The sequence below is a fragment of the Aspergillus welwitschiae genome (genome assembly GCF_003344945.1).
Source record: "Aspergillus welwitschiae strain CBS 139.54b unplaced genomic scaffold BDQ94scaffold_5, whole genome shotgun sequence".
In the NCBI taxonomy this organism is placed as follows: domain Eukaryota; kingdom Fungi; phylum Ascomycota; class Eurotiomycetes; order Eurotiales; family Aspergillaceae; genus Aspergillus; species Aspergillus welwitschiae.
In genome coordinates, this window is record NW_020798699.1 from 290,460 (window position 1) to 304,834 (window position 14,375).

Genomic DNA, 14,375 nt, shown 5'->3' on the forward strand with positions numbered 1-14,375 from the left:
TACAAAAGTTTCCACCTTTTCTAAGATACCGATAGTCTTGACATCATTGTGCCTAAGCAGAGCCCTGGTTTTGCAGCTTATCAGTTCAGGTGCAGTCCAGCTGCAGCTCAGCTGAGGTTCAGCTCGGCGATCCATGGCTCCAGTACATGCGGGGTCAATGCGGAGAACAGCTGATGTTTGATTCCCATTTAAGCAGATAATGTCTCCCAGTTGACTAGTATCTCTACATTGTATCTCGAACATTTGCCAAATAACCACAGAAGAAGATTATGAGTGCTTCCACCATGACTAGTGATAAGGATATTGACCCCCTCGACCTCCCCATCTGCACCACCTGCGGCACCCAGTTCTCAACTCCCACGCCGCCAAGTCCATGTCCCATCTGCGATGATCCCCGTCAATACCTCCCTCCATCTGGGTATTCCAACCCCCCCACCCCCCATCCTTGAATATACACCCCCACTCTCTCCCTACATACATCTATACTCACCACCACCACCACCACCACCACCATCTACAACATACTAATATAGAATGAATACAGACAAGACTACACAACCCTCCGCGCCCTCCGCGCCCCCACCCACGAACCACCACTGAAGAACATCCTCGCCCCACTGAACAATACCAACACCAACACCAAGATCTACACCCTCCACACCACCCCCAAACACTGCATCGGCCAACGCGCCTTCCTCCTCCTCACTCCCCGCGGCAACATCCTCTGGGACTGCATCCCCTATCTCGACGACGACACCATCACCCAAATCAACGCCCTGGGCGGTATCTCCGCAATCATCATCTCCCACCCGCATTACTACGCCACGCATTTAGTCTGGGCCGAGGTGTTCAACTGTCCGGTTTATCTGTCTGTCGAAGATAGGGAGTGGGTTATGCGGCTATCACCCCAGGATTCCTCTGTACAGGGTGGTAGTGGTGGTAAGCAAATCTTCTGGGAAGGTAAGGAGGTAGAGGTACTTCCCGGTAGTGGGGTCATAGGTGTCAAAACAGGGGGCCATTTCCCGGGGAGTTCGGTGCTTTGGTGGAAAGATGAGCGGGTGATGTTTCTGGCTGATACGATTGGGACGATTCCTAGTGGGGTCGGGGATTATGGGAGTAGAGGGAGACGGGAGGGGACGGCGTCGTATACGTTCATGTGGAGTTATCCGAATATGGTGAGTATTTCTCTCTCTTTCTTTTTTTCTATGGGTTTGAGATGAGGGAAAGGGTTGCTGATTTTGGGATAGATTCCCCTGCCGCCGGATGAGGTACATGGCATTTGGAAGGCGATTAAGCATACCGAGTTTGATCGGGCGTATGGGGCGTTCATGGGGATGGATACGGTGGGGAATTGTAAGAAGCGTGTGTTGGATAGTGCGAAGATTTTTGTTCGGGCTATGGGGTATTTGGATCATGCGATCCATGAGGAGGATTGTGCATGATTGAACTGGATTCGATTACATACTTGCATCACACAGTACATACTGCATGGTCTTTATTGGCGCATCTGCATCTGCACCGGCATCTTCCCTCCAGATAGCTCCATTGAGGAATAATGTACATCTTGCATCTCCTTCCAACTTCAACTCTGCCTACACATCGGTAAACGGCCTCACCGAGGTCCGCACCGCTGTGGGCTCACTGGCCCCATTGTTGGCACACTGCGCCGTCGCCAGAGAGCTCGGCTCTAATCCATCACTGATCGGAAATGGCCCCGGATAGCTGTCTGCCGTACGCGTCTGCTGCAGCTGTGCCATATCCAGCGTGACCTGCTCAGGCTGCGACTCATCCGCCAACACGCTGTCCATCGACCACGGCCGACTCAGAATACTGAACCGCAACCTATCCGACATGAACCCCGAGAACCGCACCCCGGGAAGCATACTCTGATGCGGACTCGAACAGTTGGAATTCGGATCACTAAGCGACAGACTCCTCCGGACAATCGACGAGTAAACCGAGTCACTAGCCAGCGGCTGGTGGCCTAGGAAGTGCACGCTCGCGCGCGTGCTAGTATGGTCGTCAAGCCCTCGATCTCTGTCGGCAATAGCGAGCTCCAAACTCCGGGTAGGCGCGCTGTGAGACAGCTGAACGACCCGCGAGGGCACCGGCATGAGGGGGATGACCAGGCTGGAGGAGGGGACGCTGTCGGCGGTGGTGGGTCTATCATCCGCGCTGGAGAAGCCTGTGTTGGAGGGCAGACTGGTATTCACCGAGGTGCTCTCGGGGATGATCGCTAAGAGGATCTGAATGATGTGTTGCTCTTTGCGACTGATGGCTTGACCGACGTAGCTGTAGGGATATCGGGGCGATGTGCGTCGCACCCCCGTGAGGCGCGCCAGGAAGTTCAGGAGCTTGATGGTGAGAAGGGTCCCGAGGAGGGCGAGGACGGTGCGGATATTGATGGCATCGAGGATAGGATCGCGAGAAGCTGGATGATGTTTCTTGGCTGACATGGTGGCCGGCAGGAGGATTTATACTGGATGCAGGGTGAAAACAGGATGAGGACTGCAGGGAGGAAGCAGAGATAGATCATTGTGAGGTGTCAGACTCGGAGATATGAGTGTGGAAATGGTTGAAGTTGATGGTGCAGAGGAAGGTGCAACCGTCAAACCTTTTCTCTTCTTTGTGGACATTATCGTTCATGCAGATGGTGCAGATATACTTTGTTTAGAAGTATTGCAGTATCGAGATGGAGAGTCTATAGTAGCCTGAAGTATAGAACCGAAACTAAGGAACGCAACTCCGCATGCCAGTCTCCACTCCATCTTATCAGCCCATCACCCACTTCTTCAACGTCACTTCTCCACTCTGCATTCCTCTCTCTTTCTTTCCTTCTCTTTTTCTTCCCTCCTTGCCTTGAATCCAGTCAATGTCCATCTCTAATTCAGCCCTACGCATATCTCGCTCCCTCATGGCCTCCCTGAACAACTATCCTCTCCGCCAACGGCGATTTGCCCCTCTCCTCCCCTCTTCTTCCTCTTCTTCCTCCGCACCCCCACTCCGCGGAATCGTCTTTGACGTCGACGGCACATTATGGTAATACCTATACCTTCTTCAGCTACCAATTACACTACTAACTAAAGATATTACCACATTCAGTCTTCCTCAAAACCACATGTTCTCCGAAATGCGGTACTTCCCCCACTCCCGCCCCCCTCAATATAACCAAACTAACAAATGAATGATAAAGACAAGCCCTCAACATCTCCCCCAAAGTCGACATCCTGCACCACATCAGCCGCCTCCCGACCCCCGAATCGCGTCTCGAAGCCACAAACAAAATCAAAGCCATTGAGCGCACCGCCATGGAATCACAGCAGCCTCAACCGGGCTTAGTGGAGTTGATGGATTTCTTGGAGGAGAGGGGGGTCAAGAGGGCTTTGTGTACGAGGAATTTTGAGTAAGCCCCATTCCCCTTTTCCCAGTTTCTGCTCGAAGTGCAGTATAAGAAGGCAAAGATACTAATGTAGGTGTGGTGTAGAGCACCCGTCCTCAACCTCCTCAACAACCATCTCCCTGCACATGTCTTCCTTCCTATAGTGACGCGTGAAACACCGGGGTTGTTGCCCAAGCCGGATCCAGCAGGGATATTGCATATTGCGAGGGAGTGGGGGGTGCAGGATGAGGGGGGGATGGCCGGGGGGTTGATCATGGTATGTTGTATTCTATTTCCATTACTTATTTCATTCTCGAGGTAGAAAGTGGTGGACTAATTGTTGTTATTCCGTGTACAGGTTGGTGATAGTCTTGACGACATGACGGCTGGACATACCGCCGGTGCGGCGACAGTGCTCTTGCTCAACGACCATAACGGACATCTTAAAGACCACGCGCATACGGATCTCTGTATCGAGAGGCTAGATGAGTTGATTCGCATCTTAGACGAAGGGTTCGTGGGACATCGCGGGGGTGAGAAGGTGCCTACGTCTACGGATAATGCCATGGAGAATGGCGTATAGTCATCCTGTACATCATGTTGGACATCTATATCATCTGTACATACCATAGCTCCAAACTATGAGCTACGTCTAACACAAACAACTTTTAGAACATACAACATCAATCGTTCCACCCTCGGGGTATATGTACACACACACAGGAAACGCCAATACAACGACCTGTTTATAACGATAAAATCCCATACCATCACAACCGATACTTATCCCACGCCTTCTTCGCCGCACTCGGCAACGGTCGATACGCATCCCCACCACCACCTCTCTTCCCACCACGTCCACCCCCACGACCCGTATTCCCACCTCTAGACGGAGGCCGGCTACCACCACCACCACCACCCGACGACTTCCCCCGTCCACCACCCCCTTGCCAACTATCCTTCCCACCTCTCCCGCGCGTCGGACGAGGATTTGGCGACATCGACCGCTGCCTCGACGGGCCGAAATCAGATCTATCGCGATACCCATTACTCGAAATATTCTTATTTCCTCTGCCAATGCCGCTTCCAATGCGAATGTTGCCACGGTTGCCACCGCCACCGCCGCGATGGACAGGCGGACGCCGATGAGCCATCATGTCGTCGCTGTCGGAAGAAGGCGGGCGGTGGTCGGCACGGCCGCGGATCTTGAGGCCTCCTCTGTTATTGCTATTGCTATTGTTGTTATTGTTGTTGTTACGTCGGTGGTTCACGACGGAGTTGATGTTGGTGATCATGTTGGGGTCGATGTCGCGGACGGTCCAGGAAGAGGAGAGCAGGGTTCGGGTGGATGAGAGGGACGGACAGTCGCCAATGAGGTGGCAGTTGCTGGTGCAGTGGGCGCAGGAGAGGGAGACGAGGACGGGTTCGGAGTCCGGGCGGGTAGTAGTGAGCTTCCACATCAGGTCGCAGTCTTCTTCGATATGCGTGGTCGAGCCGCAAAGTTCGCACGGGAATTCGCTGGCGGAGCCTTTCAGTGCGGATGGGCAGTTGTCTTCGTCGTGGCCGCGCGCGCGACACCGTTGGCAGCGGCGCCAGGTCGGGCAGAAGCTGCTTTGATGCTGGTTCCAGGAGCCGCAGTGTATGCACTAGAATGGTTGGTTAGTTGGTGATAATGACGGGGAAGAGGGAGAGGGAGGGGTGGGCGTACCTCTCGGGACGGGCACACTTCTGCGAGGTGCCCCTCGAGTAGACATTCTGTGCAGGCTATGGGAAGTTGTAGGTCGATGGCGTTAACGTCGCGGTCGTAGAAGCGGTATTTCGCTTGGATGTCCATGTCTTCGCGGTCGAGGTCGGCGAGGGTAGAAGGGGCAGTCGGGTACTTTTTCGAGAAGCGGAGGAGCGCGTCCTCTTTAGATTGGTTTGTGGAGGTTTGTCCGTTGGTTTTCGTGCCGTTAGAGACTGGTAATTCCTCGGGGTCGTAGTCGTCGTCGCCGTCCGGGGTGATTAAGCCATCCTGGTCCTGTCCGAGATTTTGACCGTTCCGGGACCCAATATTCAACAAGATCGAGTCATCTGCTTCCGAACCCAGAGACTCCGAGTCATCTGAGTCGCCGGAGAGCTGCATCTGGCTGGACTCGTCCGAAGCTTCCTCCTCATTCACTTCGCCCTCCTCTATGCCATCGACTTGGGCGGGTTTTGATGCTTCCGTCTCGTGATCGCCATGGGACGAGACAGATTCACTGCGACTGCGCCAGAATTTATCATTGACAGTGTCGAACTGTGACGCGGGCTTGCTCTCCTCTGGCTTCGCGCGACTGCGAAGCGATGTCCGAATCGCACTCTTGCTGCCTTTATTCCAGCTCGCCGGCGGCGCGGGCGCGGACTCAGCCTGCGCATCACCACCTTCGGAGGACCCGTCGTCACTGTCGGAGCCGGAAGATGAAGTAGCATCTACATCGACATCAAGTCCCGCTTCACTGAAGGTAGCGCCTTGGGGGACGAAGTCGCGGACATTGCGTACGTCGGCGGACCGACTGCGGCGTTGCCTTTTCCGCGGGTTCGGGTTGGGATCGTGGGAGCTCTGACGCGAGGAGTGGCGGGAGCCGTTTGTCTGAGCGCGGGGGCCGACTGCGGCGGTTCTGGAATCGTTGTCGTCGGATGGAGAATCAATCATCCTGAGAGAAGACGGAATGGAAGGGGAGGCAGCAGGAGGTTGAGGCGTTTGAAGAGCTGCTGCTGCAAGTTTCATCGGATTTCCTTCAGATTTCGCGGAGAGAATTTTACGGCGGGCGGCAGGAGCCACTTGTGCCATGTGCAGGTACCGTATCGTCACGAACGAGTACCAGCATCACATCATCGTTATTGCTTCAGACGTCCACTGTTTGAGCAAATGGCCGGTCTGGTACGAGTGATGGTGGAGAGTTTTGGAGTGGGATAGATGCAATGAGTCGTAGTATCTGGAATTGGTACATATTGTGCTTTCTTGAGACATTTCGATATGAGAGACGGGGGCCGGCCTATTCCTCTCCTACAAATTGCCGATTGTTGATCTTTCGTCAACACGCGAGTAAAAGATGGCAGTGCTGGATGTATCCAACCCATATGGGTCCCCTCAACGAGAGACAGCGTATCAGGAATCCTCGAAATGTGTCGGTCACTCAGATATGATCACCAAGAGGATCTTAGGGGATCCGGTATTGGCATTTTCTAGGGAAACCCTGGATTAAAGCGACAAAATGCCATGTGATTAGTGTAAAACGATCCGGTGTTCGCGGCTTTCTCAGATTCCATGAGATCCAATTGCTTATTTGCTCCGGGATTAGCGGACTCGGGATATTTTATGAGTGATAATCAGGGCGTGGACAATTCATATGGTTAGTTTCTTATTGGATGGTAGCAGGACGGAGTATTCATCCATACAAGCTGGGATATTTACCACGCGCCTCTGAAGCTGTTCTTCAGCACTATATGGTCACTGCAGCTAATTTATGTGGACACTGGACGAGCCTATGTACTAGAAGCCCCCAAAAGGGACTTAACACAGTATTTTCCTTATTAAATGCTCACAGCCAGAGGCACATAGATTACGTTTATCCACTTCAGTCTCATCCTGAGTCAGACACTCCCAGTTAGATTTCATATGCTCGCGATAACCAGACAAAAAAGGATACGGAATAGGAGAGATCCCTTGATACTTTGAAGATAGCATAGATAGCAATAATCGTTAATTAAAGCCTCGAATCAACCCAGACAGGAATGGCATTTGGTTGGTGCAGCGATGGTGTGGTCTAGACTCTATCTAGAACGATGGGATGCAGCAAGCGTCCCGGCTATTCTTAGCCATGCCGACAATTAGTTTGAGGTTGAGGATCTGCTCGGTTGCCCCTCGGGATGTCGGACTGCTGGCTTCTTTTTTCCCTTTTTACTTTTTTTTCTCTTCTACTTCTTCTTCTCCATTGGCCTTCGATTGAGATTTTTTTTTTCCTCTCTCAACCTGCAAGGCATCCACTCGCTTTTCGTGAACATTTTTCCCTTGAACACTTATCTCAAGTGTCCAACTTCATTCTTTGGCCCGGCGGTAACTTACCCCCTGTCCCGGTAATACGGAGACCTGCTCCCGTGACCAACACCGCCGCCGATCGTCTTCAAGATCGCCTCCCGGTCGAAGTCACTCAGTCTCTCGGTATTCAGCCAGCTTGCTCTCTCGTTCTCTCGCCCGCGGCGTCCTCTTTTACCACTCTGCCATTCTCTCACGACTATTTCCTTTTCATCCCTGTCACTCGATTTCTCCTCTCTCTTCGCTCGATCTTCGATCAATACCGCCAAAGTGTCTTCCCTAATCGTTCCCCGTGCCATCTCCTTCCCCCCGGACGTCGACGCTGCGTCGCGCCGGTTGACCCCGGACACCAATATGGCCCAGGGCAAGGCTGGACGGAGGAGACGGTCGAGTAGTATCATCTACCAAGAGCCCCCCGAATCCATTGAGCACACCAGCGACCAGGCTGCTCTGCCCAATTTGAATGCGAACTGGGTCAACGCCAAGGGTGAGTAGTGGCCACCTCCATCTCCACCATTTCCTCCCCCCCATCATCACCACTCCGTCGCTGCAGAAGGAGGGGTTCATGTTCCGGCGGGGGACTTGTAACCAACATATGTCCCCATGACATCCATGACAACCCCAGTGGCTGACCACGTTGTACTACCATTTAGGAGCCTGGACCATCCACTTCGTTCTCATCATCGCCCTCAAGATCTTGTTCGATATCATTCCCGGTGTCTCGCAGGAGACTTCATGGACACTCACCAACATCAGCTACATGTTCGGTTCTTTCCTCATGTTCCACTGGGTGCGGGGCATCCCTTTTGAATTCAACGCCGGCGCGTACGACAACCTCAACATGTGGGAGCAGATCGACAATGGAGATCAGTATACGCCTACAAAGAAGTTCCTCCTCTGCGTGCCCATTTGTCTCTTCCTGCTTAGCACACATTATACCCACTACGACTTGACGTATTTCACCATCAATTTCCTTGCAACCCTGGGAGTTGTCATCCCGAAATTGCCGTTTGTATGTATTATCCTTGCCTTATGTGGTGGGGTGAGTCATGATTGCTAACTGCTGTGATAGTCGCACCGTCTGCGAATAGGTCTCTTCTCTGATATACCCGAAGAGTAGCCGCTCTCTCTCTTCCTCTTTCGTTTCCGTTTCCTTTTTGGCTTTATCTACTTGCTTTTATTCCCTTACACTTAACCTGTGTGTGTTAGTGCTTCTTACTACTAAACTACTACTTCTCGTTCTTGATAATATTCTCCGCTTGGCGTCGCTGTCTCTTTTCCTTGCCCTCTCTGTGCTTTATATGTCTCGCTTCCTTTTTCTCAAATATCTCTATCGTGCTCGATTTCGTGGGTCTCGTATCTCTGCATGCAATGGGCAGACAGACCCGGCAGGCTTGTTTCGGAAAACGATAAAGAGGGGGGAGGCAAGGAAAAGGGGAAAATGTGGTTCGGTTTATAGAAAGGTGCTGGCGTGAATGGGGCATGCGGAATAGATGAAGATAAGGGGAGGCCGGTCGTCCGATGGTTCTGGACTCTCTTCTCATCACTACACTCTATATAAGAAGATATTCCTTATGCTGCGGTGCTGACTGTAGACCTGGTATGGCTTTCCGTAGGCGGCTTTCCGTAGGCAGCAGTCCGTCTTTGATGGCATGATCGTAGCGGAGTAATTTGTAGCCTCTTGTTCTGGCAACTGGAAATACTGAGTAAAGTGATTTCCATCTACAAGATCACGCGACAGTCAAACAATCATGGTAACCTAGTATGACGAACGCCGTATTTGCTACTACTTTTTCCCACTCACGTCAGCCTGAATGGGAGGCTGCACGAAGCTGCACTTGACTGCGAAACAGAGCATCAATGGTTGGACTTGAAGGAAGACGGTAAGCAGAAGAGAAGTCGTAAACAGAATCTACTTCATATGTCAGTCTGACTGGCCATCAGGCTGGTTGTTCTCTCCCTCTGCAGTCATCAATAATTGGAGGAAATCATTATGCAAGTTGTTCAATCATTGCGTTAGTCAGGACCACTGCGAGCCTTCTGAGCTCCAGAAAAGATCCTGCTGCAGCATTCACTGTAGGCAAACACCTCACTAGAGTCTTTGCCTGCTACCTGATCTCTACAGATACAAAAAACGTACGCCTCTTGATGTCCTGACAAATACTACTCGAAATACCATCTCTCTTGCTGCCACAATGGAAATAGAACTCGACTTCTTACTGGAAGATCTCCGTCACGCGGAGCAACGGGCAAAAAAGGCAGAGCTGGACGTCAAACATGCGGAGCAAGTTGAGGAGGCCAGACAGGAGGTCAGACAAGCAAAGCAGCGGGCCGCACAGGCAAAGCTTGGAGTCAAGCGAGCAAAATTGAGACACCAACAGCTAGTGCTAGAAACCAAGCAGTTAACGCTCAAGACCAAGCAACTACAGCTGCTAACCAAACAGGCACGATAGCAAGTTGAACCAAGCAGCCTCTCTGTTTATCTCGAAGAGTGTCATAAGCGTTCTCTTGCTATCAGTTTCCAAACGAACATGTCAAAAACATATCATGGTTCAATCGATCCTTTCGGTAGATTACGTCCCAAGCGCATAATACCCTGGGGAGCTTTTCCCACTTTCCAGCAGGCCATGTGGAAGGCTATCGATGATGAAGATCCAGAATTCTCCACACATCGCGCTTTCGCGTCCAAGAATCAATTGGAGTTCATTGGGAATGGTGCTACCCGACCTATAGCATCCGAATCTCATCTTCAATCCTTCCAAAGTGAGACCGTGGATAATCATGTACAATCCATTCTTGTTGAAATGAACAACAACGAGAGACTTCGTCAGCGTTTCAACATTCACGGATATGTTAGGTCTGAACATGAGGACAACGATAATAATGCGTTTTACATCCATGTAGAGTCGGATGAGCAAGAAGTCTCTCTGTATGCTGTTGAATACCAAACCCCGCATGTGCTATCAATGTCTGAGATTATTGCTGGCCTTCATGTGATGCATCTGGATGATGATTTCATTGACAATAATGGTGGTAGCTTCGACAAGCATGCAACCTGGGTTGTGGGCAGCAGTAATCACGCAGTTATTCTCCAATATGGCCAATATTGGAGTTCAGTATGGCTATATCTACACCGGGGAGGCCTTCATCTGTCTTCATATCACAGAAGACCCGTCAGTGGTGCAATACTATCTGCTTATCCCCAATTTAGACGTCACTGATGGAGATGAGTTTCGGCTCCAACGCACAGCAGTTGCTCATGTTCTCGCCTTGACCCTGAACACCATGCAAGCTACTCCACCACCGCAGTCATGGTACGATGCAGCTGAGCAACTGGACGAATGGGAAATTGACTTCCCTGATCCTGACTACCCTGATCCCTTAGAACACATACCAGGATCGGTCCGCAAAAACCTACTGCCACAATACAACCCACCATCTTGGAAATCTATTGAGGAACTCCCTTCTATTCCGCTATAAATCCAAAGTACAAAGACCAACACGAAGATTCAATATTATGCAATGAAATGCACAAGTGGCTTAGCCAGAAGAGTCCCTCTAAATCCTCTATGTCCGAACGCCAAATAATACATGAACTAACGCATCTTTTATCTGTCCATTTGTCACAGGATCGAGAAAATGGCTTCGAACAGCTACACATATTCTGTAGGACTGGCTTCCTACTGAAGGCCACCACCAACGAGCAACTTCCAAGCCTTGATGTGGAAATCAAAGCTTATCAACTCCTTCAATTTCTTCAGGGCAAATAGGTTCCAGTACTCATCGGGGACTTCGCTCCGCAGGTCCAGCATTGGTATCACGGTGAGCAAATGGCGCATATACTTATACTAAGCTAGGCGGGAATCCGAGCATACAAGATCATGGCGACGCAGGAGCAGACTGTGCCTTAGTTCCGAAAGCAGCGCAAAGAATTCTTGAAACCGATCAGGGATCGTGGTGTCATTCACGACAATGCATCATGGCGCAATGTACTTTGGAACGAAGAAGTTAGTGGCCTTGTAGTCATTGGCTTTGAGTTGTCTCCGCAGAAGAAGAACAAGCCTTGCGACTGGGATAAGGAAGGTCGGAAAAGAGACATCTCAGCAAATAATAAGTGAATTGTCGGGAAGAGTCGTGGCTCACCAGTCCAGCTTCGGTAGCAAGTGATGCCACATTAGCAACCAAGATTTTCCATACCACCTACTGCAAGTCATCTTGGGGTTTATGAATTCACGATGATGCATACCGAATCTACGAGACGAAGCAAGCAAGCAAGCAGCAAGAATCCATAAACTTTGAAATAAATTACATACTTTTTAGTCCTATCTAATTCATCGGGTATCTGATGCAAACCAGAGCATCTTTCTTCAAACCCCCTTATCTAAACAAAAAAGACAACTAATCCTCATGCTCTCTCACCTCCTCCCTCCTAGTTTGCACCTGTCCCCCACCCTTCTTAATATCCGACAATCCATAGAACGCAATCATACCCATACCCAGGAACGCACTCACACACGAGAACACCAACGCCACAATACCCCTAGCCGTGAAACCGCCAGGCAACCACGCAACCTGCTTATTCTGGCCGGTAAGATCGGTATAATCCTCGGTATTAGCGGCCGCATTACCCGCCGTAGGGACACCCGCAGCCTCACAAACATCATAATGCTGCTGAGGGATAGTAACCCTACTCTGAATCGCCTTCGGCGCCTCAATAAACACCATAGCCAAACCCTGCGCCAAGTGCCAATCAATATGGCAATGGAAGAACCACACACCGGGGTTATCGGCCTTGAAGCGCACAACGAAGTATCCCTGCGGCGGAAGCACAAAGGTATCTCTCCGGGGCGGGTACTCCGGGAACGCAGTGTGGTTAGAAGCATTGTACGTGATCGGATCACCATCTGCATAGTCATAGAAATGAGGCCCATACGGCGGGTACCGATCAATCATCTGGAAGGCATGGCCGTGAAGATGGAACGGGTGAGTTCCCGTATCCCCGTTGTTGAGGATGATTTCCACGATTTGGTTCTCCTCTAGCACGACCGAGTGCGTGTAGTCGCCGTACACTGTCGCATCTGTGGCTTGGTCTCCCGCGGACATGACGGTGTAGAGGGCGGGAACTTTGGGAGCGGTGTAGGAGATGTCGTTGAGGAAGGCGTAGTCGGCGCCGTCGTCGAGGACTTGCATAGTGACAGTGAGTTCGAGCGAGAGGTCTGGGGACTCGAGGAGGGGCATTCTGTCATTAGGGACGAGGGACATGTCGTCGTAGGGATTGAGGTCTGCGGGGTCGGAGACGGTCATTACCGCTTGCTCGAACGCAGCGCTGGAGTTGTACTCGAGCTAGTTGGTCTGGTTGAGTTGCAGGTCTGAGGGGATGGTGTCGAGCAGGGCGGAGTCGGCGACCATGACGATGGGGTAGTTTTTCTCCGTAGAGTTTTTCATCGTCACCAGAACGGTGTAGCGCTGCGCGGCGGAGATGTAGAGGATATCTGCTTCCGCCTCATCCGTGTAGATGCCGTCGATTTCGACGATGCGCATGGTGTGGTCTTCTATGTAGAAGTATTGGGCGACGAAGGCGCCGATGTTGATGAGGCGGAAGAGGTAAGTTTTGCCTGCTTCGACGGGGACCTTGGTGTTGAGAGTGTCGTTGAAGAGGAAGGAATCTGGGATGGGCTCAGCGCCAGTGGGGTTGTCGACGGTGATGAAGGTCGGGGCGATGGTCTCGGTCAGTTCATGATACCAGTCTGTCATGGTGATGGTGAGGTCCTCGTCATACTTGTCGGCGAAGTAGGAGGAGTTGTCATGCACGATAAAGGCCTGGCGATAGCCGTCGGGGTAGCAGTAGTCCGTGTGGCAGTGGTACCAGTACGTGCCGTTCTGGTTAACGGTGAAGTTGTACGTGATGGAGCTGCCCGGCGGAACGGGACATTGGGTCACCATGGATGGGCCGTCCATTTCCGTTGTGTTGGTTTGATACATGCCGTGGAAGTGGATCGAGGCGCTCTTGTCACCAAGTCCGTTGTACATGTTTACCACGAGGCGGTCGCCCTTGTCGACTTCGATGATGGGCAGGGGCCATTGATTGTTGATGCCGACAATTTGACGCTCGGCCAGGCCATCTGGATTGGCGGTCACCCAAGTGACGTTCCAGTCATAGGTCACGGTTTTGGCCTGGCATTGGGCGATGAAGAAGAAGATGGCTGCGAGCCAAGGGAGGAGACGGCTGGGGAAAGCCATCTTTGTCTGTCCTGTCCGGGATGAGGGGGCGGACGATGAAGGACGAGAGGGAAGGAGGATTCACTCGGACAGGGAAGGAAAGAGAATCAGGGAGGATGGGGGGGAGGTTCTACGTTGGGGTTCTATATACCATGGGTTGGAGCCCGTGGGAGATGCAGCCCTTCGCGGAAGTGGAGTACGAGAGAGAAAAGTGAAATAGAAGATAAATTATGACTAGATCATCCCACTTATCAATCAGTCGGGCCGCCGGATGAAGGTAAAATGAGGAGGAGGCATCCACGAATGCGAGGCCTGAGACGAATCAGATAGCCCATCTGATATCGACTAGTACTACCGAATACTGGGCTGTACGTGAGGAACGGTTTCCCACTATCGCCCGAACTGGTAGATTTCTCGGAGTCCCACTCAGCATACAGTCCCACAATAGCTTGATCCCCAGTTCAGGTAGAGAACGCCGACTTGGCATGGCTTGGCTATAATATCTCCGACAAGGACCAGGCTTAAAGATGGCAGTCGGACAGATTTTTTTCTTCTCGCCTTTTGCAAGCGAGCAGATGTTGTCTTGTGCCTCCAATCTTATCATGTTGTCTGGGCGCTGGCTTATCTGATGCTGGGCCCTTGTCGCGCCAAGAGCGGGTATTACGCTAGTATTCTTGCGGTAATTCGTTGTACGTTTAATTACGGTTGCCCTACTTTCAT

General features: G+C 51.6%; 7 protein-coding genes across 7 annotated transcripts; 4 read left to right on the forward strand and 3 right to left on the reverse strand.

Annotated features, from left to right (window-relative positions):
* Window positions 1-284: 284 nt before the first annotated feature.
* BDQ94DRAFT_167013 (putative metallo-beta-lactamase domain protein) lies at window positions 285-1,442 on the forward strand (the record flags this gene model as incomplete). Its single annotated transcript, XM_026770702.1, has 3 exons — window positions 285-418; window positions 545-1,175; window positions 1,248-1,442. The coding sequence occupies 3 exons, from the start codon at window positions 285-287 to the stop codon at window positions 1,440-1,442; spliced, it is 960 nt and encodes a 319-aa protein (XP_026629948.1).
* Window positions 1,443-1,592: 150 nt separating this feature from the next.
* Window positions 1,593-2,456, reverse strand: BDQ94DRAFT_167014 (uncharacterized protein; the record flags this gene model as incomplete). The annotated part of the gene is made up of 1 exon (XM_026770703.1): window positions 1,593-2,456. One exon carries the CDS (start codon window positions 2,454-2,456, stop codon window positions 1,593-1,595), a length of 864 nt encoding a protein of 287 aa, XP_026629949.1.
* A 359-nt stretch (window positions 2,457-2,815) lies between these two features.
* Window positions 2,816-4,056, forward strand: BDQ94DRAFT_103859 (putative haloacid dehalogenase-like hydrolase). Its single transcript, XM_026763396.1, has 5 exons — window positions 2,816-3,039; window positions 3,103-3,135; window positions 3,194-3,403; window positions 3,485-3,656; window positions 3,738-4,056. Exons 1-5 carry the CDS (start codon window positions 2,873-2,875, stop codon window positions 3,960-3,962), a joined length of 807 nt encoding a protein of 268 aa, XP_026629950.1. The 5' UTR covers window positions 2,816-2,872; the 3' UTR covers window positions 3,963-4,056.
* On the reverse strand, window positions 4,056-6,780 carry BDQ94DRAFT_103888 (zinc knuckle domain protein). Its single transcript, XM_026763397.1, has 2 exons — window positions 5,088-6,780; window positions 4,056-5,025 (listed from the first exon to the last, which is right to left on the reverse strand). Exons 1-2 carry the CDS (start codon window positions 6,189-6,191, stop codon window positions 4,150-4,152), a joined length of 1,980 nt encoding a protein of 659 aa, XP_026629951.1. The 5' UTR covers window positions 6,192-6,780; the 3' UTR covers window positions 4,056-4,149.
* An 856-nt stretch (window positions 6,781-7,636) lies between these two features.
* On the forward strand, window positions 7,637-8,611 carry BDQ94DRAFT_103896 (ORMDL family protein). The gene is made up of 3 exons (XM_026763398.1): window positions 7,637-7,923; window positions 8,090-8,448; window positions 8,509-8,611. The coding sequence occupies exons 1-3, from the start codon at window positions 7,791-7,793 to the stop codon at window positions 8,554-8,556; spliced, it is 540 nt and encodes a 179-aa protein (XP_026629952.1). The 5' UTR covers window positions 7,637-7,790; the 3' UTR covers window positions 8,557-8,611.
* A 1,020-nt stretch (window positions 8,612-9,631) lies between these two features.
* On the forward strand, window positions 9,632-11,293 carry BDQ94DRAFT_183878 (uncharacterized protein; the record flags this gene model as incomplete). The annotated part of the gene is made up of 6 exons (XM_026774517.1): window positions 9,632-9,745; window positions 9,776-9,820; window positions 9,890-10,469; window positions 10,507-10,838; window positions 11,066-11,158; window positions 11,207-11,293. 6 exons carry the CDS (start codon window positions 9,632-9,634, stop codon window positions 11,291-11,293), a joined length of 1,251 nt encoding a protein of 416 aa, XP_026629953.1.
* A 541-nt stretch (window positions 11,294-11,834) lies between these two features.
* Window positions 11,835-13,809, reverse strand: BDQ94DRAFT_183884 (Cupredoxin; the record flags this gene model as incomplete). The annotated part of the gene is made up of 2 exons (XM_026774518.1): window positions 12,843-13,809; window positions 11,835-12,779 (listed from the first exon to the last, which is right to left on the reverse strand). The coding sequence occupies exons 1-2, from the start codon at window positions 13,674-13,676 to the stop codon at window positions 11,835-11,837; spliced, it is 1,779 nt and encodes a 592-aa protein (XP_026629954.1). The 5' UTR covers window positions 13,677-13,809.
* Between the last annotated feature and the right edge of the window lie 566 nt (window positions 13,810-14,375).